Source organism: Taudactylus pleione, unplaced genomic scaffold (assembly GCF_031769625.1).
Source record: "Taudactylus pleione unplaced genomic scaffold, aTauple2 ptg000341l, whole genome shotgun sequence".
Classification (NCBI taxonomy): Eukaryota; Metazoa; Chordata; class Amphibia; order Anura; family Myobatrachidae; genus Taudactylus; species Taudactylus pleione.
Window position 1 is genome coordinate 441,210 of NW_028284742.1, and position 25,995 is coordinate 467,204.

General features: G+C 44.9%; 1 protein-coding gene across 1 annotated transcript in view; it reads left to right on the forward strand.

Annotated features, from left to right (window-relative positions):
* The window catches only part of LOC148508838 (uncharacterized), a 140,163-nt gene that overhangs the window by 82,420 nt on the left and 31,748 nt on the right, over positions 1-25,995 (forward strand). Inside the window, exons 3-4 of the mRNA XM_088443947.1 lie at positions 5,156-6,090; positions 15,107-15,199. Of these exons, the coding sequence (XP_088300073.1) occupies positions 5,156-6,090; positions 15,107-15,199 (1,028 nt within the window). The remainder of the gene's footprint in view (positions 1-5,155; positions 6,091-15,106; positions 15,200-25,995) is intronic.

The following is a 25,995-nucleotide window of genomic DNA, read 5'->3' on the forward strand; positions in this document are numbered from 1 at the left end:
CGGTGTGTTCCTATTGTATTGAAGTGTGAAAAATGTAAAAACAGAGTAAAACGTAAGAATGAAACTATGATGGTGGTCAGTAATGACAATATGTATACCGAGGTAATTATAGAACTGCATTACAACCCTGAACTAGGAAATACTATCCTTTGATGTATTATATTTAGGCATGCATAGAATGTATTATTGAAATGTTATTTATAGAACACCTCAGATAATGTAAAGTCTCAATTCCCCTTCAAGACTGCTGTTATAAGACTGGTGCATTCCCACACCTTTCACATGATCTTCCAAGATCCGCTGTGTGCGTATAATAGTAATTTTATTTCCCCACCCAGAGACACATTATTGATGGATTAAGAACCACCTTGTGCCATCCCACAATAACACTAAATAATATGTAAATGTAAGCCTAAATTAAATTCTAATAGCAGATTGTGATAGCATGTTGTTTGCTATCAAAGGGTGGACTGTCGAAGCTGAATAATTGGCTGAGACAAGTTCAGTTTCAAATTTAAGCGCGGCAACGCCATCTTGTGACTGTCCGCAAGACACCATCTTGAAAATGATTTGAGTTTATCTAAAATGGCGCTTAGGCGGCCATTTTGCGAATGGCCGCCTAAGCGCCATTTTAGATAAACTCACATTTTAGTACATGTGGCGATAATACTATTAGCACCATGAGATTGCATCTTTCACCATTTCTCATACACACATTAATACGCACAGTTGCGCTGTTAACTAGTCGCATATTAGCGAATGCATAGGACTTTGTATGAAACCGCTGTTTTATTAGCTTTATGCGCACGCATCTGCCCCAAGTTATCTAGTGTCCTTATATCAAACCCCGAATACTCACACATTAAATATTCACACATAAGGTTTAATAAGCTTTAAAGTATATGATTTAAGTTGGTTCAGTTAGTTTAAATGCTGAGAAATAAAGATATTTGATAACTAAGGTTTTATACATGCTAAACAAGCCGTGTTTGGTTTCGTACTGATGCGTACTCTTTCCACAGTATTCTGGTGTTATCAGTGGGGAGATCGCATCATGCATTCTCGAGTTATGGATCGCAGAGACTTCAAGCAACAAAATGTATTAACTATTAGGATGTTACAGGGGGCGGGAAAGGAAAGACCCCCAGCTGTTAGAGGCAGGGAGAGTCTATTTGAACCAGCCTGTTAAATGCTCTGTAACAGATGCTTCTCCCCTGGGAACCAATGACATCAGCAACAAACTTCTCTATTGTCCTGTCTATTCTGGGGGGGGTATAAATATGTGTGCTCAAACGCTGGGTTCTTAGTCTTCGTGCTGAATGCTGAATGATGAGGGGTCTCTTGCTGATGCCTATCTTCGGGTCCGGAAGCGCTGCGTATGTATACTGTACTTGGGTCTGTATAATTCCTTTTGCGCCTAAATTGTGTCTGGATCAATTGCGTGTAACTGTCTGAACTTTTACTTGAATAACACTTGTGCTTTGGAACCACAGATTCCAGGTCTAAGTCTTTATTTACTGTATGACTGCGTACACAAATTAGCGTCATCCTCAGAAGGTATAGGAAGGATATTAGAAGGTATAGGAAGGAGTGTATAGAGGTTCTGATCCAGAACCTCTATACACTCGTTAGTTGCTAGATAAATGATAAGTAGAATCTAGTTGCTAAGGGCAACATCTCCACTTCTAAAAACCTGCCCTTTAGTAAATATACCTCCTGCTGTTGCTAATGTCCATTCACCACCTGCCACCATTATGATATGCAAGTGCGGTTAATTCAAAACTATCAGTGATTAGACCTGTATGCAGATCTGTAAGTGCCAAATGTGCAACAAGACTATTACACTACAGCAGTGGTTATCGATTCCAGTTCTCAACAGGTCATGTTTTGTGGATTTCCTTCATCATCTACAGGCGAGTAAATCTATTCTGCTGGGTTAGAAATGATCCCACCTGCTTCAACAGACAGTAATCCTCAAAACATAACCTGTTGCGGGTACTAGCGGGTTGGAGTTGGGAGCACGGCACTACAGGATAATTCCCTCATGTGCACTGTAGCAAATCATCTGAATTAGCCCACAAACGGAATGACCTGTCACTCATTCTAGCAGGGCGTCTGTGTACAGGTTGCAAGTGCTTCACAATCGCATAGATTGGTTCGCGCATGCGTACTGCGACTTATACGTATGCGCAGATTGCAAACATCGGCAGGCTACGTGTGAATGCATCCTAGAGAATGGGTCTGAATCAGGCCCATAGATTGTAAGCTCCACTGGGCAAGGGACTGAAGTGAATGGCCAAATATTCTCTGTAAAGCTCTGCGGAATATGTGTGCACTATATAAATAATAATCATACCTGAGCAGGGGGTACAACTTTATGCCATGTATTCTGTGGAATTCGCACTAGAGTTTTTGACATGTGTGGATACACACATGGACCTCAGAAGATTTTCAATACTGTTTATCATAAAACAAGCTTTTAATGAAGTGCTACTGATAGTACCATCTTAACGTATGGGCACACAGGCCAGCTGCCCAGGGCCCTACAATTCTAGGGGACTTCTAGCAGGGGTGTGCTGGGTCGGGGAGAATCTGCCTCTTGGACTGGTGTCTCTGGGGCTTCTTGGGAGGCAGGAAGAGAATGCTGGCACAGAGCGAGCATAGGACAGCCGCCTGAGAAGCTGGCAGAGAAAGATGCAGCCCAGCCGCTCTGATTGTGAATTATACACAATCAGAGTGGCCAGCCAGCATTCTCTACTGGCCTCCCAGCCTGCAGCCAGACAGTGAATGACTGTCGTCAGTATGCTGATTGGTGGATGGCTGGAGCTATCCACCAATGAGAGTACTGTTCGCCATTCACTGTATGGGAGGATGTGGGAGATGGTGCAGGACTTCAGGAGTGTAAGTTATTATTTTATTTTTGTTTTTTTATTTTGGTATGATTTTTTTAATTTGTGTGGTGGGGGGATTGTCAGATCTGCTTTTATTAGTTGGTAGGGTTGCATTTGGGCATCCAATATGGGGTCTGATTTGATTAATTGGGGAGAGGGGGCAGTGGGTGTCTGCACTGGGGCATGATTTAATTACTGGTGGGTCAGTGGGTGTCTGATCTGGGGTCTGATTTTATTGATGGGGGAGAGGGTGGTGTATGTCTGATCGTAGGGGCAGGGGTGTATGTAGGGGTCCAAGCTCCCCTGGCAAAATGAGGGACTAGCGCCCCCCCTCAAATATATTACATTATTCCTTAACAATATAATGTTATAATGTATAAAGTTTCATATAGCCCATAAGGGAAAATAGTGCCTTCACATTGCTGTTAATAAATAACACACATTCTAGAGACAGCAAAGGAAGAAGAGTTTTTTTTACAAGCAGTTGTGTGAGGTTGGGTACTTGATGCCAGAGTAGGGATCCTTGCGGTCATAATCCTGACGCCCGCATCCCGACAGGGTTAGGGTATCCTAACCCCACCATTAAACCTAACCCTTCCTCCCCGCAGACTAAACATAACCTCTCCCCTGCAGCCTGGGCCTAACCCTAATCCTCTCCTTAATGCTTAACCCTCCCCCCTAGTGCTGAACCCTAACCCCTAACACTTACCATTGGGATGCGGGAGGTTGGCATGCTGGTGCCGGGATTCTGTCACCAGCATCCCGACAGCCGGGATTTAAACTACATCCCATTGTATGGGGACACTGGAAATTACACACTGCGCAAGGCTTGGGAGTCCCGGCGGTGTGTGCAATCACGGTGTTCAGCGCTTACTGCTCAGTCATTTCACATCTTCTATTCTGGGATCAACATATTCACTGTTGATCCCGTGTATCCATCTCCAATAAGTAAATAAACCTTCCATCCCATAAAGCTAATAATTAGCATTAATATTTAATAAATTACCCTTCACCCCATCTTAAATTAATAGACATTGCCAAGATGCTAGTATTATATTATTACATATCCCTCATCATTAAATAAATAGTTGCCACCGACTGTTAGCTGATTTACCCAAACACATCAATAAATTAATAGCCAGCCCCCACCCCATTACATAAAAAATATCTTGATAACTGGGAAGGGACCCAGGGTCTCATTCAGACCCGCTCGCGAGCGCAGGACACGTGCAAGCGGGTCGATGGTACCCATATGCGCATGCGCACGACGGAGGGAGTGCCATCGTGCGCATGTGCAAGACCCGAATAATGACAGCCAAGCCGTCGTTATGGGTCTCGCACTAAAGGGGGCGTGCTGTCGATGGTGACTGACAGCACGCCCCCTTTAGTGGGCATGCCGGGGGCGTGGTTGCCAGACGGAGGCATTCCCATGGGAACGCCTACCGTCTGGGTCCGGCCCCACTGACATCACTAGTGATGTCAGTGGGAGTGATTTTGGCTCTGATAGAGCCAAAATCACTCCTGGGCTTGCGGCAGCGAGACCCTACCGCAGGGTCCCGTCGCAAGCCCGATGGTCGCGATGGTCTTGACCATTGCGACCATCTTTTTGGCCGCTCGCATAAGCTGTGGGGTGTCACCCACAGCTATGCGAGCGGCCAGGAGGCCGCTCCATTTTTAGGTAGGAGGGCCCTGATTCAGAGCGAGCACTCTGGTCAGTGCGTCCGGCTCTGAATCAGGCCCCCAGTACGTTTAGTGGCTGCATTACATTATCTATCACATCCACACAGGTTTTACGCTGATAGTCAGTCTCGTGCTGTATACAATATATGTATTTAGTTTCTTTTACGCAATGCAGGAGTAATCACAGCCAACTTGTATGCAATATTACATCGACCCCTCTGTCTACCTACTCATTAGGTAGTTACAGTATAAGAATTATCTTGCTGCAAGTTTGTATGTCTCCTGTTGATTCTGCTGGCAATTTACTAAATGAAGTTTGCTATACTGGAGAGGAAAGTCATCTGACACCACTATGACAGTGCCTATTCTCTACTCGGGTGATTGTACCCATGGATGCACAACCTACTGTGTATGCACTGGTCCCACTGATTCCATTACCAGTTTGAAATGGCTTGGGGCACTAGTAAGAATGCCAGTATTCATTAATGACACCATAAATATAATGTTATATCATAGCCACATAGTGTTTTTCTTTTTATGTATTCATGTTATGTTTTCAATTTGTTTTGTGCATGGATTTCAAGATGAAGACTTCATTTTCTGTTCATCTCGATGGAAATGCAAATATCTAAATGGCAACAGCGTTGTAATATCACCAACTTTGTATCGCAAGACTTCAGAAGCCAGGTTTGAGGAAGATCGTAATTCGCCATCCTACCCTAATGTACCTGATATCCCTCTATTTACAAACACCACTAAGCATGAAGAAGATAAATGTAAAATTAAATCATTTGGACCCTCTAAAATAAAATATTCTACACTGAATAAAGACATTTTTAATGATGTTGAGAGCGGCAGTAAGTTAAAACGACTTATATGCATCACAGACAATAAAACATCAAGCAAATCCAAGCTGTATTCCTCACCTAATGCTTGTGAAGAAAAGGTCAACATCTCTATAGGTCAGTGCCAAAGACAAGAAAATGTCACTAGAACCCCAGCCTCCGTTCTGTGTGTTATCCACAGCAATAAAAATATCAACAGTGAAGATGTGGGCTTAAGAGATAACAATGACATAATTGAGAACTACAAGAATGCTTTAGCTATACTCCGAGGTCAAACAGCACGAAAGTCATGTTTAAATCCATCTGAAAGTTTGGAAAAATCCTCCTTCCATGGTCATATCCAGACATGTATCTTACAGCTTTCAAATCGAAGCCCAGTACGATCTACCAAGCTCATCTCATGTGGTGACAATAGCTCATTTTTGAAAAGTGCTGTTAGGAAAGTAAAAGGGCTGGAAAGACAGTCTCAGAAGTTTCGGACAGGTCATTCTCATGGTTCATCTCCAACCAGTCCTGTAATTACGATGAGTAAAGCCAGCAAAACAGATGGAGTAAAATTTATGTGGAGTCAGAACACTCAGGAAATCTCAAAGGTGGGGACATGTGATGACAAAAGTCCACTTGTCAGGATATTCCCTCTTTCATCAGAGAAGGAAAATGCTGTAGAGTCGCAGGTGAGTCATTAGACATATAAGACTTGAAAAATGTATTTGCAGTGGTGCAAGGAAAGGAAAGGATAGTAACAGATTTCCTGTATGATTTTATTTAGAGGCTAGGGGGTATATTTATTAATATGCGGGTTTTTAGAAGTGGAGATGTTGCCCATAGCAACCAATCAGATTTTTGTAGCACCTTCTAGATGATAATAGCTAGAATCTGATTGGTTGGTATAGACAGCATCTCCACTTCTAAAACCTGCACTTTAGCAAATCTACTCCTAGTTAGTTTGTTGTATTACTGTTTACTTTCTACTTTGTGAGTGTGACATGATCTGCAAATGTATCTGAGGAGGATCAGATTGGATTGCCCAATATTTTACAGATTTCTAATGTTGGTTAATTCATTTTAATAACTGTCACCTAAATATAGCAATTGAAAGAGATTTCTTACATTGGAAATTGCATGCTGCACTTCATTGGCTGCCATTGGCGCATTCAAAATCAATTAATTGTTTATAGAAAATATTTATTAACCACCAAGGCCAATCTCCAGTGCAAATGTTTTACCTTCTTCTCTATGTGCTTTCAAACGAAGAACAGTTATTAAATAATGGGAGGAGATTTGCAATATTTGTATGACCCCTTAATAATATTGCAAATTATTTTAAAACTAAATAAATGTTCCTGTCTCTTTACAAAGCTGAGGGGTTTTTATTTACCCTAGTCTCATTTTTGAGAGCTAAACTACTGTACAAAGTCCATACTATAGTGAAACAGAGTGTTAGTAACATTGCACAGTTTGATCCATTTTCCATTAGTGGCCAACTGCGCATCATATCATCATTTTCTCAAAAATGGAGCTCAACAATCCTTTCAATAAAGCCTATCACCAGGACTCTACAAATTTTCCCAATCCTACGTGGCATATTCAATTGTGTGCGAGAATAGCAAAAAACCCGCACCTGCGAGCTTTATCCTGCAGGTGCGGGTTTTTGACTATTCTATTAGGTGCGTGGGTTTTTTTCAGGCACCTCCTGAGCAAGCGTGATTTTTCCTAAAATCAATGATTTTAGGAAAAATCACCAGGACTTGGTCTGACACCCCCGCGGCACCCCCCCTGAGGACTAATTAAGCAATTAAAAGTATCCAATTAGCTTAATTAGTCCTTAATTACTCACCTTCAGAAGCGCTGTTTTCTGCATCTTCTTCTGCATCCAGCATCAGGAGCCGGCTCTTCTGCAGCAGGGTGAGTGTGTCAGTGTGTGTGATGTATGTAAGTGTGTATGAGTGAGTGAGTGTGTGTGTGTGACCCCCCCTGCAGTGTGTGTGGCCCCCCCGGAATGGGCGCTGGGAGAACTACATCTCCCAGCAGCCCTTGCTGCTCCGATCAGCCCCCAGGACTCCCAGCAGCCCCCTCTCCAGTAAGAAGAGAGAGGGGAAGCCACTGGGAGCTGCGGAAACCCCCTGCCAGGTAGTTTTTTTTTTCATTTTACGCGGCGCGGGGTTTTCAGAGCTGAAAACCCCACAACCACTATTTTTTTTATTGAATACCGTGGGCAGCGGGGGCACACATACCCGCGGTATTCCGGAATTTGGCGCAAGGTGCGAAAGGTTTTTAACTCGTTAAACCTCGCACCCAATTGTATATGCCCCCTAGAAGCCAACCACAGATTTTTTTCACTTTCGACTCACATATTAAAAAATCCAAATAATAGGTACAGTATTGCTTATATAACTTAATAATCTATTAATCAAAACCAGCAGAATCTTTACTACTGAGTTGCAGACGTGTTAAGACCATTTACTTTATAAGGATTGAAACACAAGTGACTGAAAACAAAAACGCCACAATTCATAAATTACAGTATATACTTGGGTGACTGAGATGTATAATGAAATTTATGAAATTTCAGAGGCAAAATTTAGAATAAAAAACATGTTCAGAATTTACATGCAAATAGAAATAGATGAGAAAACCAAGGTGGGCTTCAGAGCAGTGGATTTAAAATAATCTATTTTGCTGGGTCCACTACTTAGACCACTTACAGTATATCTTCGGAAAGAAATCCAGAAATTGTGACCTGTGATGGTACTTGTGGGTTGAAAACCACTGCTGTAGAGTATTGCAGATGTTATCTTGACAATATCTAGCAGCTAGTAATGCAGTTGAGAAGGATTGGGTATAGGATGCTAGAGCTCAGGATTCTGGCACTCAAAATCTCGACGCCGGCATCCCGACAGGGTTAGGATACCACCACCAGTCGGTAGGTATCCTAACCTTTCCCCTAACCCTAACCCTCCCTAGTGCCTAAACCTAACCACGCCTGCTAGTGCCTAACCCTAATCCCTAACCCTAACACTTACTCTCCCCCTTACCCCGTTATTTACCTTTGGGATGCCGGTGGTCAGAATACTAGTGCCGAGATTCTGATACTATAGGTGTCAGGATTCCGGTGGCGGTATTCTAAGCGCGGCATCCTATGTGCCTGGAAATTGAGGGCATCCCATTGAGAATGTATGCCACTAGTTCATATGTATCTAACATTCCAATGAGTATGTATAAATTCATATACATGCACGCTGCAGCAGGTGGTTAATTCCAGAAATCACATTGGTTTCGTTTCCAAGTCTACTGACAACCGGAGCTTTCCTTGCCTGTGCCATCAGATGTCTGCGAATCCATGCACTTTCCCATAAATTCAGTATCAGCACATTTGTGCAAAAGCAGGTATCTGACACGTAATAGAACATGTGAACTGCGTATTTGCATGTAAATGGATGCACTTGGTGATCAAGTTTTACTGCATGACAATATCATTACTGAACATATCATTTCCAAAAAAGTGATGGCAAAATACACGCTACTATAGCACATATTTACACGCTACAGGCAGTGAGGGACTCAATATTTAAAAAGTGTCTCCCCAACCAATCACCACTGGCAGGGTATTCTCGTCCTATCGCTGCCCAAGTCCTACCGGCCAGCACTGGCTCCCCCCTCGGTAGCCACTTGAATATTAACACGAGCTGCTGCATGTGATTGCGGGGACGCTGCCTCTCTCTGGTGATCCTGCTCTGAGGGGACCCTCAGACCGTGTGATCTACGGCTGCAGTATCTGGTGACCCTTATCCAAGCCTCCCCTATGCTTTGGTGTGATCACGAGGAACCCCTTGCTTGTGAATACGCTGAGCCTGCTGCAGCTAAATCTAGCTCTCTACAGGCTCTGCATCGGGCACCCTCCTCCCTGGGTTCAGCCTCTGAGACCAGCTCCCAACCCCCTTTGACAAGGCTCTACACCCCATCTCCATTAACCACAATGCGACTTTTCTGCCCGTTGTTGGTGGAGCCTGGCCCTTCCATCAGCCTGCACTCCATCCCTGACTCCTTCAGCCAGCTCTCTGCAGGCAGGAGGACGGGAAGGTGGACACTCCTTGGGACAGGAGGTAGCTGTAGGTTTACACCTGGCTGCTGAGGTACAAGCTGGGGCTACCAACCACCAGTACTGCCCCAGCTGCTATCCTGACCCCCTCCCTACCCCCAGCACTGCCCGCAGTATTGCCTGCCCCTAATCCCCCAGTACTGCTCTAGCTGGTATCTACCCTTACCCCCTCCATACCCCCAGCACTGCCTGCCGCTAACCCCCTCTTTGCCCCCAGTACTGCCCCAGCTGCTATCTACCCTTATCCTATTCCTAACATATTTTTTAAGTTGTAGTTTAATATTAACCTTAGGAGCACAACAATTTTTTTTCATAAGAAAACCTTCAGACACACGGAGAAGGTCTGTCTTACGGGAAACTTATTATTGTTATCACTATCCTTTATTTATATGGTGCAACAAGGGGTCTGCAGCACCTAACAAAGGGCCTGATTCATTACGGATAGCTATTGCGATTACACACGCAGACGGCTGATTGTTGTGTACTGCACATGCGTATGCATCACTGTGCGCGTGCACGAAGGCATCACTGCGATGGAAGTGTGATTGCAGAGACCACGCAGACCCATCGCAAAGTGATTTACAGGAAGTGAGTATTTGGGGGTGGTGATGGGTGGTCGGAGAAATGCAGGCGTGCCTATCTGTTTGAACGCCGTTACAGGGGCGTGCATAAATTATCCACTGCGACGGCATACCCAGCTTGTGTACTCACTGTGTGCGGCGAGGTTAGCAATATCTGAGTAAGGTCAGACCTGTTGTAATTGTGCATGAGCGGCCGATGTCACTCAATTTTCTCAATGTATACGCAGGATTGCAAAGTATTACGGATGTGCGAAAGCGGTAGTGGGCGTCTCTATGCTGGTTTTGGGCGTCTCTATAATAGCTTTGCGATTGCAGTCATTACCATATTTTCGCAGCAGACCTGCATGCATAATCGCAGCTGCGATCGCAATAGCGATCCATAATGAATTAGGTCCTCAGTACATAAATAGAAACAGTATGAACAAAACAAGAAAAAAGTTACTTACAGTACAAAGCATTGCAGGACATGGACCATGTTTGCTGCATCAACTGTCATAAGACCCAAATAAGCAGCAGGATGGCAGAACATAAAGATTAGGTGCCATTGTAGGCAGTAGGGAGAAATGATAGAATAAGTGAAGGAAAAGCCCATGAGGGAAGGATGCCCTGCTAATGAGAGCAATGTAATGAGAGCAATCTACAGGGGATTTGGAGACAGACAGGGTTGACAGAGATTAGAAACAGTGAGCAAGGAGCATTGAGCAGTGGGTAAGGATTATAGCATGAAGGCATTAATCAAGAAGTTTGTTTAAGAGCCCATTTAAAGTTTTGTAGAGAAGTAGAGGGAGCAGAACAGACAAAATGTTGTAGGTGGAAGTGGGAGGAAGTAATTAATTGGGAGTAGAAGTGGCATTACTTTGTGGAGTGAAGGGGTGGATGGGAGTGTGAAGGGAGGTCAGAGATGTAAATAGGAATATTGAATTGGGTCCTGAAAGGGAAGGGGAGCCAGTGTAGGGCTTGTTGTAGAGGGGAGGCAGATGTAGTACATTTGGAGAGGAAGATGAACCAGGTAGCAGCATTTAGGACAAATTGGAATGGAGAGAGGTGGGAGACAGAGAAACCAGATAAGAGGAAGTTACAGTAGTCAGTCTAGAGATGAACAGTGAGTGAATGAGGGTCTTAGTTACCTCCAGGATAAGAAAGAATTTGATCCTGGATATATTCCTGAGATGGGGGAGTCAAGAATAACTCCAAGACACACTTGTGGGCTAGAAGAGATGGTGGTTTGGTGAATAAATACAATTGAAGGAGGAGAGGTTATTTGGGAGGGTGTGAACATTATCAGCTCAGTCTTAGAATTGTTAAGTTAAGGAAAGTGCTCAGAATTCCAGGTGAAAATAGCAGAGAGAAAGCTGAAGATAAGAGTAAAGAGAGAAGGAAAAGATGAGGGAAGGAGAAGTAGACCTGAGTGTCATCAGCATAGAGATGATATTGAAAAGAGCTGACGTATAAAGGGAGAAGAGATGAGGTCCAAGAACAGTACCTTGGGGGACACCTACTGGTAGAGGTGTGTCACTCTAGTCTGGTGGGTGCTGTCTTGGTCGTACCTGTCATCTTCTGAGCTTTCTACACTCACAGCAGAGAGGCGGATAGCCCCTAATCCCAACACAATGAATGACACAATGGACAAAATAACATTTCATTTAATTTATCTAGATATTTTAAATTCGAATCTGGAACTTCTTATTCAGGAATTCCTATCACTTAACTCTAACAATCATCAGTGTTAACACCACACACATATAACTTTCTGATCACCCTTAAGAAGTAAGCAGGTGGTGATAAGCAATAACTCTACACAACATTATACATATTATTATGTTTTGTAAATGTAATATATACTATCCCTGTCTTTATTTATCCTGACACAGGTTAGTGATATTGGAGCTGTTGAAGCTCCCTATGGGCTGTAGGCTCTGAGACTCTGTAAATCATTGGTTTAAGGGGTTTTCAAGACTGTCTAAAGCTGGGTACACACTGATAGATATATCACCCGCTCATTTGAAAGGGCGATATATCTATACTGCATTGCCGTTTTGTGTACAGAAGATATGTCTGTGAATGACGTCGTTCAAAGACATATCAGATCTGCTGTGCAGAACAGCAGATGCCTGACATATCTGAAAGATATATCTGCCATATGCTGGTGTGTACAGGGCGACCCGACGATCATCCGTACACATGCTGAGGCATCCGACAGTGATTGACAGCTCAACTGGGCAGGCGATTTAAATGCCGGCCCATTTGAGCTACCAAGCCAGGCACATCTGGCAGACAAATTGGTAAGTGTATATACACTTACAATCATCAGATAGGTCGGTGGGACCCGTCGACCTAGTGTGTACCCAGCTTTATATATTTTTTATTGCAAGAATTGTTCCTTAATATAATTTACCTCTTAATGTAATTAATTTCAGCAGTGACAGTGTTACCAGCTCAAAAACTCCCCTGAGGTAAAGGCTTCTGTAATGACTGTCTCTACTGGTGTTTCACTCCTTAGTCTATATCAGTAAACTTATCATCTAGCACTGAGGAACCTTTACCTAACTTCATAGGCAGTATCATTTGTCTTGGTCCCATCAGTGAATTAAAAGCTTGGTTACTGTTCTGGCTAAAGAAGGGAAGCAGTGGGCAAATGTTCAGTGGTACTCACAGGGCTGCTCCTTTTCCCTTAGATGCAGTTCAGTACAAAAGTCTTAATGAAAGCTCCTGCTTTCAGTCCATGAAAACTTGGGCTTCTATTTACTAAGCAGTGTTAGGAGACAGAGTGAAAAGTGATAAGAAAGTGATAAGGTGCCAGCCAATCAGCTCCCAACTGTCATTTTTCAAACACAGCCTGTGAGATGGCAGTTGGGAGCTGATTGGCTGGTAACTTATCACTTTCTTATCACTTTTCACTCTGTCTCCTAACACTGCTTAGTAAATAGACCCCTTGGTCCCCTCCGCACTGCTGTAACCGTGCCTCAGTCAGTAGCAGGGAAGGAGGGCTCGGGCAGTCTCCTCTCCCCAAAGGCTGCGCCTCCGGCTCCGCCTTCTACACTGATGGCAACAGAGGGGAGGCCGGCCTGAAGTCTCTGCTCTGCCCAATCAGCCTCAGTCACTGCCACACCTGCGCTGCTGACACTGCCTGGGGATCCTGCTGTCATCAGGAAGAAGTGCATTGAGTTTACCTTGGCTCCACCCACTTTAGGAGAGCTGCGCCTCCTGGTCCTGCCTCCTTCAGTGCGAGCAGGTTCTAGTCCTTTCTTTAGCATAACGGTCCAAGTTGTCCGTTGGCTACCAACAGCTCTCCCATAGCAGGGCCAAAACTAGGATATCTGTCACCCAGTGCAAGGCAGCAATTTTGCGCCCCCTACCTTCCCATACTTGGATTTTGTTCTTGCTCCTCTATAAGGCAGTGCACTAGCCAAATGTCCCTGGTATAGTGACTTACATTATTCCACACACCATAATGCCCATTACACAGTATGCCACACACTGTAATGCCTGTTACCAAAGTGCCACTTACATATTTGCCTGACACCATTTTATGCCCCACAGTAATTCTTCTAATTACTTTAAAATTACCTGCTCATTGTCAGGGGTTTTATGCTCATTACCAGGGGTTCCATGCTTGTTGCCAGGGGTTTCATGATCGTTGCCAGGGTGTTTCATGCTCGTTGCCAGGGGGTTCATGCTCAATGTATTGGGGTTTATGCTCGTTGCCACAGGGTTTTATGCTCGTTGCCAGGGGGTTTCATGCTTGTTGCCAGGGGGTTTCATGTTCGTTGCAAGGGGGTTTCATGCTTATTGCTTTGGGGTTTATGCTCGTTGCCATGGGTTACATGCTCGTTGCCATGGGGTTTATGCTCGTTACCATGGGATTACATGCTCATTACCAGGGGGTTACATGCTCATTGCCAGGGAGTTTCATGCTCATTGCTATGGGCTTTATGCTCGTTGCCAGGAGGTTTCACGGGAGAAGATGCAGCTTTCTGCATCTTCTCCCGGCACTTGCGCTGTCCTAACAGACACTAGAGGTCCAGTAAGGACCTCTAGCATCTGTCTCCTCCTTGGCGGAGGCCATTTAGGATAGCCATTTTCTGAATCTGCAGCCCCCAAGCCACTGTGAGTCAGCCCTTTTTCACCCCCTGCATTCTGGCACCTGATGCACGTGCACCTCTAGCCCCCCCCTAGTTGCGGCCCTGCCCATAGCTGCAGGAGATGGGGGGAGGGATCAGGGGGAAAGCAAACCACCTCAGCAGCACAGTGTCACACATTAATGATTAAGCCTGGCGATGCACACATATAATGCACCCATATCAGACCCTTTTAATAAGTGTGATACCACCACCTATGTCTATATAGAGGGTTCTTTGGTGGGGTATCACAGAGGAATTGGGAGAAAAGTGGAATCATGAGAGGAAACAGAGAAAGAATGGTCAGAAAGGTCAGAGAACAGTCAGGAGGGTTGGCAGCAGGAGGATATAGTGGTACATGGTATCAAAATCAGCAGAAAGGTCAAGGAGAATGGGCAGAGAGTAGTGGCCCTTAGGTCTGGCAGCAAGAAGGTTAATGCTGACTTTAGTGAGGGCAGTTTCCATGGAGTGGAGAGGATGAAAGACAGCCTGAAATGGAAGTGGGAGGAAAGAAAGGTGGTAAGGTGGTTGTAGACAATACTTTTAAGGAGTTTGGAGGCAAGAGAGATGGGGTGGTACTGTAATGCGAGAGAGTGTCTGGTTTAAGGGTATATTTTATGGGAGTGTCACAGGCATGTCACTGCAGTGTTTGCATATACAAATTCTCAATTACTCACAGTGGAGACCATAAGACTGATGTTAAGCTTACCACTGTTTATTAATACTAAAAGGAGAACATAACTCCTTTAGAGAGTGCTAAAGGGGTCGTCTCATTGTTAAATGGAGCCCTCTGTATGAAATATTTTCAATTGGGTTAGTAGTTCTAAAACAGTATTAAATAAGTTAAAGGTAAACTTATGGTATTCCTGCACTGCGTCTCTTACCATTACAGGACGTTTGGGGATTTCCTGCCTTTCATCCATACACTATGAAAACAGGGCATGGCAGCTCCAGTTGTTCAAGGAACCAATCTAGGAGTGGTAAGGTAAGATCTGATATTTAACTCTAATTAAGGTCCTTTCTGCAAATCTAGTCAAATACAAACTTATGTTTATAGGAAAAGATTTAAATGGTTTGTAGGTAGATGCAAATACATTTATCTTGCAAAAGGTTTTGGGCGCAATGTGTCATTTTGGAAACTATATTCAATCTTGTATAAATACAGGGCCGGACTGCCCATCTTGGCCTTCTGGCAAATGCCAGAAGGGCCGATGGCCAGATGGGCCGGTCCAGAGTCAAACCCAGGCCAAACAGCTCTACCTCCCGGCGCTCTGCTCAGCTGGGGATACTGAAAGAAAGGGGCGTGCCACAAGGCCAGGCTCCCGTGGTTGCCCCCTTTTGCGTATACACACATGCCTGCGGTGTGTGTACAGGAAGACTAGCAGCCCCAGTCCATCCCTGTATAATTATATAGGAGTAAATATAATTGCGAATTGTAAGCATCATCGACTTCCTGGCGAGTCTGGCTGATGTTTGAAAGTAGAAATCATTTTAAAAGGTAATTCCAATGTTTACTCCATTCACCCCATAGAGATGGAACATCACACAAAATTATAATAGGAAATGTAAGGCTACAGTGTTGTAAAATTGCTTATTTTCTGTAATTTCACCAGCCGTTTTTTAAAATGGCATTATTATTAAGGCAAAATCTGCCAGTTAGTTTTGCAAAACCAGAAACCTATTACATTTCCCCTATAGTGGAAGTTAAATAACTTTTATTCCAATGATAACACAAACTCGATGGTTTACATACATCTCCGATGTTTGTTGTCATGTGCTTGCGCAGGGCCTGTACTGCACATGTTTAGATCAGGTCCTGCGTCGTTGGATGCAGTGCGACTGGAGACATCAGGTGGGTGACAGTCTACAGCCATTTGGTGATGGGGAGGGGGCGTGATGGGGAATGTTTTACAAAATGGGGTCAAGTCAGCACTGTTTTGTAGGCGTGCCGAGGCCAGGGTCCGCATCTTCAGACGGGGTTTTGTATAAAAGTTAGACAGGAATTAGATAGACAACAGATGTTAGACAGGCAATAGGTCAACAGAGACAAAAGGTTGACAGGGACAACATGTCGACACAAAGGTTGACATGGATAAAGGTAGACAGGGTCAAAAGGTCAACACAAAATTTTTACTTTTTTGTTTTCTTACTCTAATTGTCACCCTAACCCTTCCCTTGGTACCTAACCCTAACCCTCCCTCCTGGTTCATAACCCTAACCATCAGCGTAAGTTCCTAACCTAAACCATCCCTTCTAGTGTCTAACCCTAACAGTCCTTTCTAGTGACTAATCTTAACCCTCCGGTAAGTGCCTAACCCTAACCATCAGTGTAAGTGACTAACCCTACCCATCTCTCCTAGTGCCTAACCCTAACCCTCCAGTAAGTGTCTAACCCTAACTGTTGGCGTAAGTGACTAACCCTAACCATCCCTCGTAATGCCTAACCCTAACCCTCCGGTAAGTGCCTAACCCTAACCGTTGGTGTAAGTGACTAACCCTAACCATCCCTCCTAGTGTCTAGCCCTAATCCTGAAGTAAGTGCATAATCCTTAAAAAAAAAAATGTTGACCATATTTGCATTGACCTTTTGACCCTGTCTATTGCCTTTCTAACATCCATTGTCTATCTAGACATTGACTATCTAATTACTGTCTATCTATTGACTGGAACCCCTTCCAACGCAGATTCACTGGCCCCGACAGCATGAAAACGGCACTCATCCTGAGTAACCTGAGGGTTACTTAGATGACCGATGTTCACACAGATTATGCAATGCTGCGTCTTCCGGTGCAGCAGCGGATCCCAAAAGTTTGCATGGGTGTCTTGATACTACAGATGCCTCCTGATGCTTTTTCATAGTTTAGCACAGCCACTGCGTACAAAGAGGCATCGGCTGGGCAATGTCCTCCATCTCTGTATCAGGCCCCAGGTCTAAACTACACAAACAGATTTCAGTTGCTAAGTTGCGGATCACCAAATATTGTTCTGAAACTTATTTTCTGAAGTGGGGATCTACACAGGAGATTTTTAATCTTTGCTTAGTGCAACCACCAAACTACCAGTCTCATTTATAAACTGTAATGGAATGAACAATTAGTTGCTGATTCATAAGATTTTTTGTTTTCAATCCAAGGCACAAAATGCTTCATTGACCTGTGTAATGAGATTTCAGAGAGATTACTCTCAGGTAATTAAGTCACATGTTAGCATAGTATAAACTAAGTAGCCATAGGGTATATTTACTAAAGTGAGAGTTTTCAGAAGTGGAGATGTTGCCCATAGCAACCAATCAGAGTCTACTTAACAAATTCACTAGCACCTTCTAGAAGATAATAGCTAGAATCTGATTGGTTGTTATGGGCAACATCTCCACTTCTAAAAACTCACACTTTAATAAATATACCCCTTGGTGTTTGATCTCATGAGATTTAATTGCAAAGACTAAAAATCACCTTAGAGATAATAGAGTATGCACATTTTGTTTTTCTACAGAACAGCACTCAAATTTCTAAAGCAAAATTGGCATCCACAGACGTTAATTTGGCTATTGAAGATGGGTGCTCCTGAGCATATTCGGTAACCATGTCCTTTAAAGGGATTTTCAATTAATCTTCATATCCTCTCTTTTCAATACAGCACATTTGCTATGTACAGTAGACAGAGCCATAACTAGACTTTTTGGTGCCCTGTGCCAGAAAGAGCATTGGCGCCCCCGTCATTTTTCAAAGGGACATAATACACCCAAAAAAGGGGAATGGCCTCATGGGGAAGGGCCAGGGAAGAGATAGGAGAGGCCAGGAGATGCTGGGGATGAAATAAGAGGAAGCTACAAGTGAGAATGATAATAAACAGAAATTTGACAGGCCCAAACAGCGCCCCCTGTCCTGTGGTGCCCTGTGCCATGGCACCAGCCGCACTACCCTAGCTACGGCCCTGATAGTAGAGTCACAACATGTACTGTATATATAATTGACACCATTCCTGACAACCTCTCCACATTTCACCGTCCAACACAGGTCTATGGCTTTTGATTAGAGGGCCTGATTCAGAGCCGGACGCTATTTGCACTCGGTCGTTCAGAAAAAGGGGCCGGATATTTAAATTGAGCGCTCGCTCAAAGGGACATAATACACCCAAAAACGGGGAATGGCCTCATGGGGAAGGGCCAGGGAAGAGATAGGAGAGGCCAGGAGATGCTGGGGATGAAATAAGAGGAAGCTACAAGTGAGAATGATAATAAACAGAAATTTGACAGGCCCAAACAGCGCACCCTGTCCTGTGGTGCCCTGTGCCATGGCACCAGCCGCACTACCCTAGCTACGGCCCTGATAGTAGAGTCACAACATGTACTGTATATATAATTGACACCATTCCTGACAACCTCTCCACATTTCACTGTCCAACACAGGTCTATGGCTTTTGATTAGAGGGCCTGATTCAGAGCCGGACGCTATTTGCACTCGCTCGTTCAGAAAAAGGGGCCGGATATTTAAATTGAGCGCTCGCTCAAAGGGACATAATACACCCAAAAACGGGGAATGGCCTCATGGGGAAGGGCCAGGGAAGAGATAGGAGAGGCCAGGAGATGCTGGGGATGAAATAAGAGGAAGCTACAAGTGAGAATGATAATAAACAGAAATTTGACAGGCCCAAACAGCGCCCCCTGTCCTGTGGTGCCCTGTGCCATGGCACCAGCCGCACTACCCTAGCTACGGCCCTGATAGTAGAGTCACAACATGTACTGTATATATAATTGACACCATTCCTGACAACCTCTCCACATTTCACCGTCCAACACAGGTCTATGGCTTTTGATTAGAGGGCCTGATTCAGAGCCGGACGCTATTTGCACTCGCTCGTTCAGAAAAAGGGGCCGGATATTTAAATTGAGTGCTCGCTCTTTGCGGTCTGTTGACGCCTCTATGTCTGAGCGAGCAAACGAAACATACGCTCGCTATTTTGTAAAGACGCCCCCTGGCCGCTCGCATCCTACGTCATCTCCGCTATTTATTTGATTAATCGAGTACATCGAAAGGCGTCTGAACTGCTCGCAGTGCATGAGGTAGGATTTTCCTACCACAATCATGCGAACAGTTCAGGCTAAGAAACAACCAAGTGACGTGGTCGATGACGCTGCTTTGTTAATTATGCACACCCTTAAAATGCCCATTTTGACCGTTTGGCACGCCTGCGTTCGGATCACCACTCCCCGTTTTCAAGCACCTTCCCCTGTTACCACCCACAAACGCCTCATCCTGTCACTCAAATTAGCAGGCACTCGCTATTTTGCGAGCGCTCGAATTTCCGACCGCAATGACTGGTGGGCGCATGCGCATTACGACCCATACGCATGCGCAGATGTGCGAACATCGCTCGGAGAGAACAAGCGGCCGCTTACGAGCAGCTCTGAATCAGGCCCAGAGCTCAAAGTGTCAATTATCATTGAGGGATGGACAATGCCAACTTGGGAAAAACCCTTTAGAACAGATTTTATTTAATTGAAATGTAATATAGTATAGTCCACCATTAATCTGCTTATTAATATATGTATAAGTAAAATTTGTCCTAACATTTTAATGTAAATAAAGGTTTGCTCCCTTCAGTCCAGCATCTAAGGTACTTTTCCTATCACAAGTACGCACATACCAAAGGGAATGGGGTGTCATCTCTGCTTCCATGATAGTGATGTGACATCTGCCTATTAAAGGCAGTTTTATAATACCCCAAAAAATGCATAAACAGTGTGGGAAGAGAAGGATGGCCTGGACACATGGATGCAGTAGCACAGCTACCACCAGAGCAGTCTGTGTATCTACTTATGAGTACAGTGTTGAAGTACATTGTATCAACATACATTACTTCAATGTTGCTAAACCCCAATATAACCAATCAGAGTGGCTTTTCTTACTCTCTGACCAATCACAGCATAGCCACTTAGTTTAGTTAGAATAATAGGCTTTAAAACCTGACCTTTTTGCTGGGGCTCTTTACAGGAGCATTCTTGCGACATTTAAAGGTTCCATACAGTTCTGCATTTAGGAGCATACTGTATATGCTAGTTTTGACAACACTATTTCTGGCTGTAGAAAATCTTCATTTTGGGCCAAATTTGCATCAGTCCCCTGGTCTCCAAAGCTTAGAAACCTTATGTCAGGATTTTGAGTCTTGGAGGTAAATCCAGTTGTCAGCAAAGGGTGCTAGTTGCCGTTGTCATGGCATGAAAACCCTGACAATGGCATCTGAACTTGCAGCCCCCGCTGCCCGCTCTGAGCTCAAATTCACACGATTTTGCTCAGAGCCCAATGGGGCTGCAACCACTTTTGTGCAAGTTTGGGTTGCTGTAAAGTGCGACTGTTGTCATGATGACTCGCACGCGCAAGATCATTGCGGCTAATTGAGCCCTTGATCTATGAATCTTACCATACTTCCTCCAGAGGTGCTGCTATATGTTGGATTTCTGCTGTCCAGCAATGTAGCAGCTAATCTACTCCCCAGCCATCAACAAGATGCACCTCTTCTTGACTTTTACTATCAGCAATCAGGGCTAAAACATTAACCCTGTTTCCTGTGGATCTGCAAACCTTATATCCTACCAGGCAGCTTACTGTAGTTCTGCTGTAAGTATTGCCAATATTGTAAAATATTGTGACTTGTCACCAGTGAGTGATCTTCAACTTTGACTTTGTGACTTTGCCAGTAGTGTGTAATATACGGGATGTAGTTTGGAAGCCGACGGTCTACATGCCGACCGCCAGCTTCCAGACTGCTTTATCCCAACAGTCGGGAGACTGGCGCCCGGCATCCCGATCGAGCAGATGCCGGGCGCCGCAGCGGACAGTCGCAGTGGGGGAAAGGGTTAGGTTTAGGGCTCCCGGGGGGACTTAGGGTTATGCACCCCCCCGGGAGGTTAGGGTCAGGCTAGGGGGAGGGAGGGTTAGGGTTAGGCTCCCCCGGGGGGAGGTTAGGGTTAGGCACCCCCCCGGGGAACTTAGGTTTAGGCAGCGGGGAAGGGGGGGCTAGGTTTAGGCACTTAGAGGGGGGGTTAGGGTGAGGAACAGGGTGGAGGTTAGGGTTAGGCACCCCTAAGGAGGGTTAGGGTTAGGGGGGTTAGGTTAGGTTAGTAAATACTTACCTTTAGGACTATCAGGATTTCCTCCTTTGTCTGGCAGCCGCTATCAGGAATTGAACCATGCGGCCGGCGGTAATACATATCACACCCTAATATACAGCAACTATTTGCTACCAATGTGCAATAATCAGGTCCTGTGATACTGTGACCTGTGTGAAATTCTAGTTTACCACTCCAGGCTAAATAACTCAAATCCAGCCTATTCCTGCAAGTCCCTAGTTCAATAAATGTTGCAACATTTTCACAATCACTTACTGGCAACATAATTCTAAATACATCAGGAACACCTTATTGTTGCACCTCATTCTAACCAGAGGTGATGCTGCTCCTTGGATTTTAGAAACTCCATCAGCTTTACAGTTTATCAACAGTGGTTATTTTTCCAGCATTGAGCAAGATGCATATGTTGCCTAAGTCCTGGGCTTCATACAGGGGTGACTTAAGAGAGAAGGGGGCCCATGTGCATTCCCTGTCCGGGGCCCCCTCCTCTCTCCCTGGTGGCCAGCAACAAACTGACACTGCTGGCCGGCCACCCCCCCCAGCATCAGTAGACTCTGGGCACTATCACTGTGCATGCGCAGATCGCTGGGGTAATGGCACGGCTGCCATTTTCCAGGCGATTTCCTCACTGCGCATGCGCAAAACACCAGAAAAATTGCAGCGGCGGCGATTTTCCAGCACTTTGACACCATACGCGGGACCTCATAGAGGTAAGTTTTAGATAATATGGGTGCAGGGTGTGCGGAGTGGGCCCCCCTGGGGCCCAGGCGTCTGTCTGCACCGCACACCCTGCACCCATATAGATACTCCCATGGGATCATATTATGTTTACTACTATACATTTATGGTTTTCTGGCCCTGGTCGCTAATGATACTGCCATTTCTACACTCTTCATGCTTATTTTCACTTGTTGTCTCTTTCAGTGTGCATTATTTTTTGGCCATCATGTTGAGCAGTCACTGGACCTCAATGACAAAGAAATCGAAGAACACTAGGTGGACCTTGTGTTCTTTTATTCCTTTGCCACCTCCAGCTCCTCAAACTTAGTGTTTCTGCTCTCTGAACACAATCTCCTTTACTTCAATCTCACCTTGGGGGAGATGCACTAAGCTTTGGAGAGTGATAAAGTACCAACCAATCAGCTCCTAACTGTCATTTTTCAAACACAGCGTATAATCTGACAGGAGCTTAATGGTTGGTACTTCATCACTCTCCACTTTTCTCACTCTCCAAAGCTTAGTGCATCTCCCCCTTGTCTCTTACAGCCCCCCTACACCCAAACCTGTGCACAGCAATAATGGCCTTGACCTGATCTTATTCTTAGACAGACTTGAACCACTCTTCTGTCCTTCCCCAATGTTGCAGTCTCATTTTAAAACGCTTCACTTACCACAGCCATAGACAAGACCACTACAGACAGCACACACTGGGACTAATGCAGAGTTGAACATAAGCACCTATCCCTTAGTATAGTTTGATATCCATCATCATCATCATCATCATCATCATCATCATCATCATCAGTGTGCATCTCTGCATGGCCTACAACTCAACTGACATCCCTGTGCTGAATTTTGCCTATGTTGCAACTCAGTTATACCCTTTTAGTCTTGAGCAGAGATAATACATTGCATGCTGTCTTTGAAGACTTACGGCCTGATTCAAAGTTAGATGGGATTTAAACACCCGGCGCAAGCGCATAATGTTTGATTCTATTCATGCATCCGAGACGCACGGCGTATGTGTCCTGATGTTTAACCCTGGGGGCGGCATATCGGAATTGCATCAAGATCCATGCAATTTCCAGGCGCATTCCTGGGAGGTAACTGGGGGGCTGTCTTGTCACCACCTCCTTCAAAATATTGGCAGGAAATGACCCTTTCTTACTTAGGACATTATTAAAACCTATGTTAAGTGTCTCATTATCTCCTGCCTTGACTTCTGCAGCCTCCTATTACAGTATCTGCATTGTCTATTACTTATAATTCCCCTCTAAAATCCATCCATCCTAAATGCTGCACGAGACTGATATTCCTTTCTCACTGTTCCACACTCTTTGCTCCCTTTTCTCACCTTCAAATCCCTCACTAACTCCTTCCCCCTTCATATACCTCTTATCTCATCATGAGATATACTATCTGCCATATGCCTCTGATCTATGCCTCTCCTCTTCTTGGATAGCCAACTGTCACTCTAGCCTTCAAAACTTTTCCAGTGTTTCTCACCACTTATGAAACTCCCTACTGTACCTAACCAGACTATCCTTCAATATTTCATGCGCTCTCTCAAACCCCACCTCTTCACGGGATGTAGTCAGAATCCCGACAGTCAGAATGTCAACTATTACAATACCGACAACAGCATCCAGACTGTCAGAATACGGACAGATTGCAGAGCTATGCATTAGGGTTAGGGGGAGGCTTAGGGTTAGAGTTAAGTGGAGGGTGAGGGTTAGGCACTAGAGGGAGGGTTAGGGTTAGACTGCAGGACAGGAGGGTTAGAGTTAGGCTGCAGGACAGGAAGGTTAGGGTTAGGCTGAGGGAGAGGGTTAGGGTTAGGCTGAGGGAGGGTTGGGTAAGGGTTAGGCTACTGAATGGGAGGGTTAGGCTGCAGGAGAGGAGGGTTAGGGTTAGGCTGTAGGTGGGGTGGGTAAGGGTTAGGCTACTAGATGAGAAGGTTAGTGTTAGGCTGAGGGAGAGGAGGGTTAGGGGGAGGGTTAGGGTTAGGCTGATGGAGGGGTGGATAAGGGTTAGGCTACTGAATTGGAGGGTTAGGCTGCAGGAGGGGAGGGTTAGGATTAGGCTGCAGGAGGGGTTGGTAAGGTTTAGGCTACTGGATGGGAGGGTTAGGGTTAGGCAGCAGGAGGGGAGGGTTAGGGGGAGGGTTAACGTACGGGTTATAATACCTTAACGTGATGGATGGGCAAACATTTTTGACCAAACATGTACTAAGAACCTCACTTATACACCATGTTAATTGTAGAGTTTATCAGGATTATTTTGTCTATTATTGTTCTTAGAACCTAGAGTATGCACCTCATTCTATGTCCCCTGCGTCAATACCTACTGTATTAGTCTTGTCATTTTACTTGAGACTGCATTTTGTATGACTTGTAATACTGGCATACGGTGCTGGAGATTTGTATGACACCTTACAAATATAAAATGCTGATTATGCCTGTTGGCAGTGGACAGTCGTTGTCCTAGGCCTTATAGCTATCTGTGGCTAAAAACAACTGTTTCCAGTTCTCAGTTTTCATTTTTATAGCAAACCTCATAACCCTGAGATACCAGTCTGGCCTGAGGACTCCTAACCCACTGTCTCTGTGAGATCCAGTCTGATTTCCAGTATATAGAAATATACTGCAATTTCATCTGTGTATGGCTCCAATTCTAACAGCGTTCACTTTGCATGAATTTAGACATTGCCTGCAGCATTCATATGTGTTCACACTGTGTAAAATGCATTGGAATTCAATGGTAAGGGTTATTAACAGTTCAGTCTCACAATTTTTTCTTATTAAACAGCAAGTTTGGTAATATGTGACTAAAGTTGCTAAAACGTTTTCCAAGAGATTCTCCTATACCTCCATGTTCCTTTTGAAAACCTGATCTGCGTGACAAATTTGTATGGTGGTCACTACAAAAAATTGTGTCTCTCTTCTGGATCAGTTGGTCAAGAAGCTCTTCATTGGTCACTAAACAGCATAGAAAGGAGGGTGGTGGGTTTTTATACTATGAAGATTCTAAAGTATCTCTGCACATAGCTTTGTCACTGGGATTGCCATAATAAGCACCTACCTCCCAAATTTCCTGCTTCAGAAAGAATAATTATGATGGCAAATCATCAGTAAGCGGATCCTGTGCGCACCTGTTTCTGATGTGCTTGCTTTTTCTGTCCTTTTATAGGATGGGAAAAGGTTGGACGGTTGGTGGCAGTCCAGCTCCTCTAAACCCCCCCCAACCTGGAATGCCTATACCTACAACATCCAGGGCCTGATTTAGAGGTAGATGTAATATCGACGCTGCATGCAAATGGCTGATGTTTGTAGTCTGTGCATGTGTCCCGATGGTTACTGCTCTAAGACACGCAGAGAGATGCAATTTCGGTGGGTGTTTCAGGGGGAATCGATATGTGATACCGCTGGACATAAACCCAGTGGATGTAATACCGACGCCGGAAGGCAGAAGACTGAAGATCCCGACAGGGTAAGTATTTTAACTATCCCTAACACTCTCCCCCCCTAACCCTAAAGCTCCTTTAGGGGTGCCTAACCCTCACCTCCCCCCCTAGTGCCTAACCCTAACCTCCCCCCAGGGGTGCCTAAACCTAACCCCCCCTCCCCGCACCCTAAACCTAACCCTCCTAGGGGGGTGCCTATCCCTAACCTCCCCCCAGGGGTGCCTAACCCTAACCCCCCTTCCCCTAGCCTAACCCTCCCGGAAGGGTGCCTAACCCTCCCCCAAGCAGCTGTCCACTCGCGACGCCCAGCTTATCTTCATTCGGTATGCCGGGCGTCGTGATTTCGGCAGGTGGATAATGATAGGCGTTGGGATTTCAACGCCTATCATTAGTCCCATGCCGGGATTTCACAGTCGGGAAGCCGGCGGTCGGCATTTTGACAATCGGCTTCCTGACCACATACCGTTTC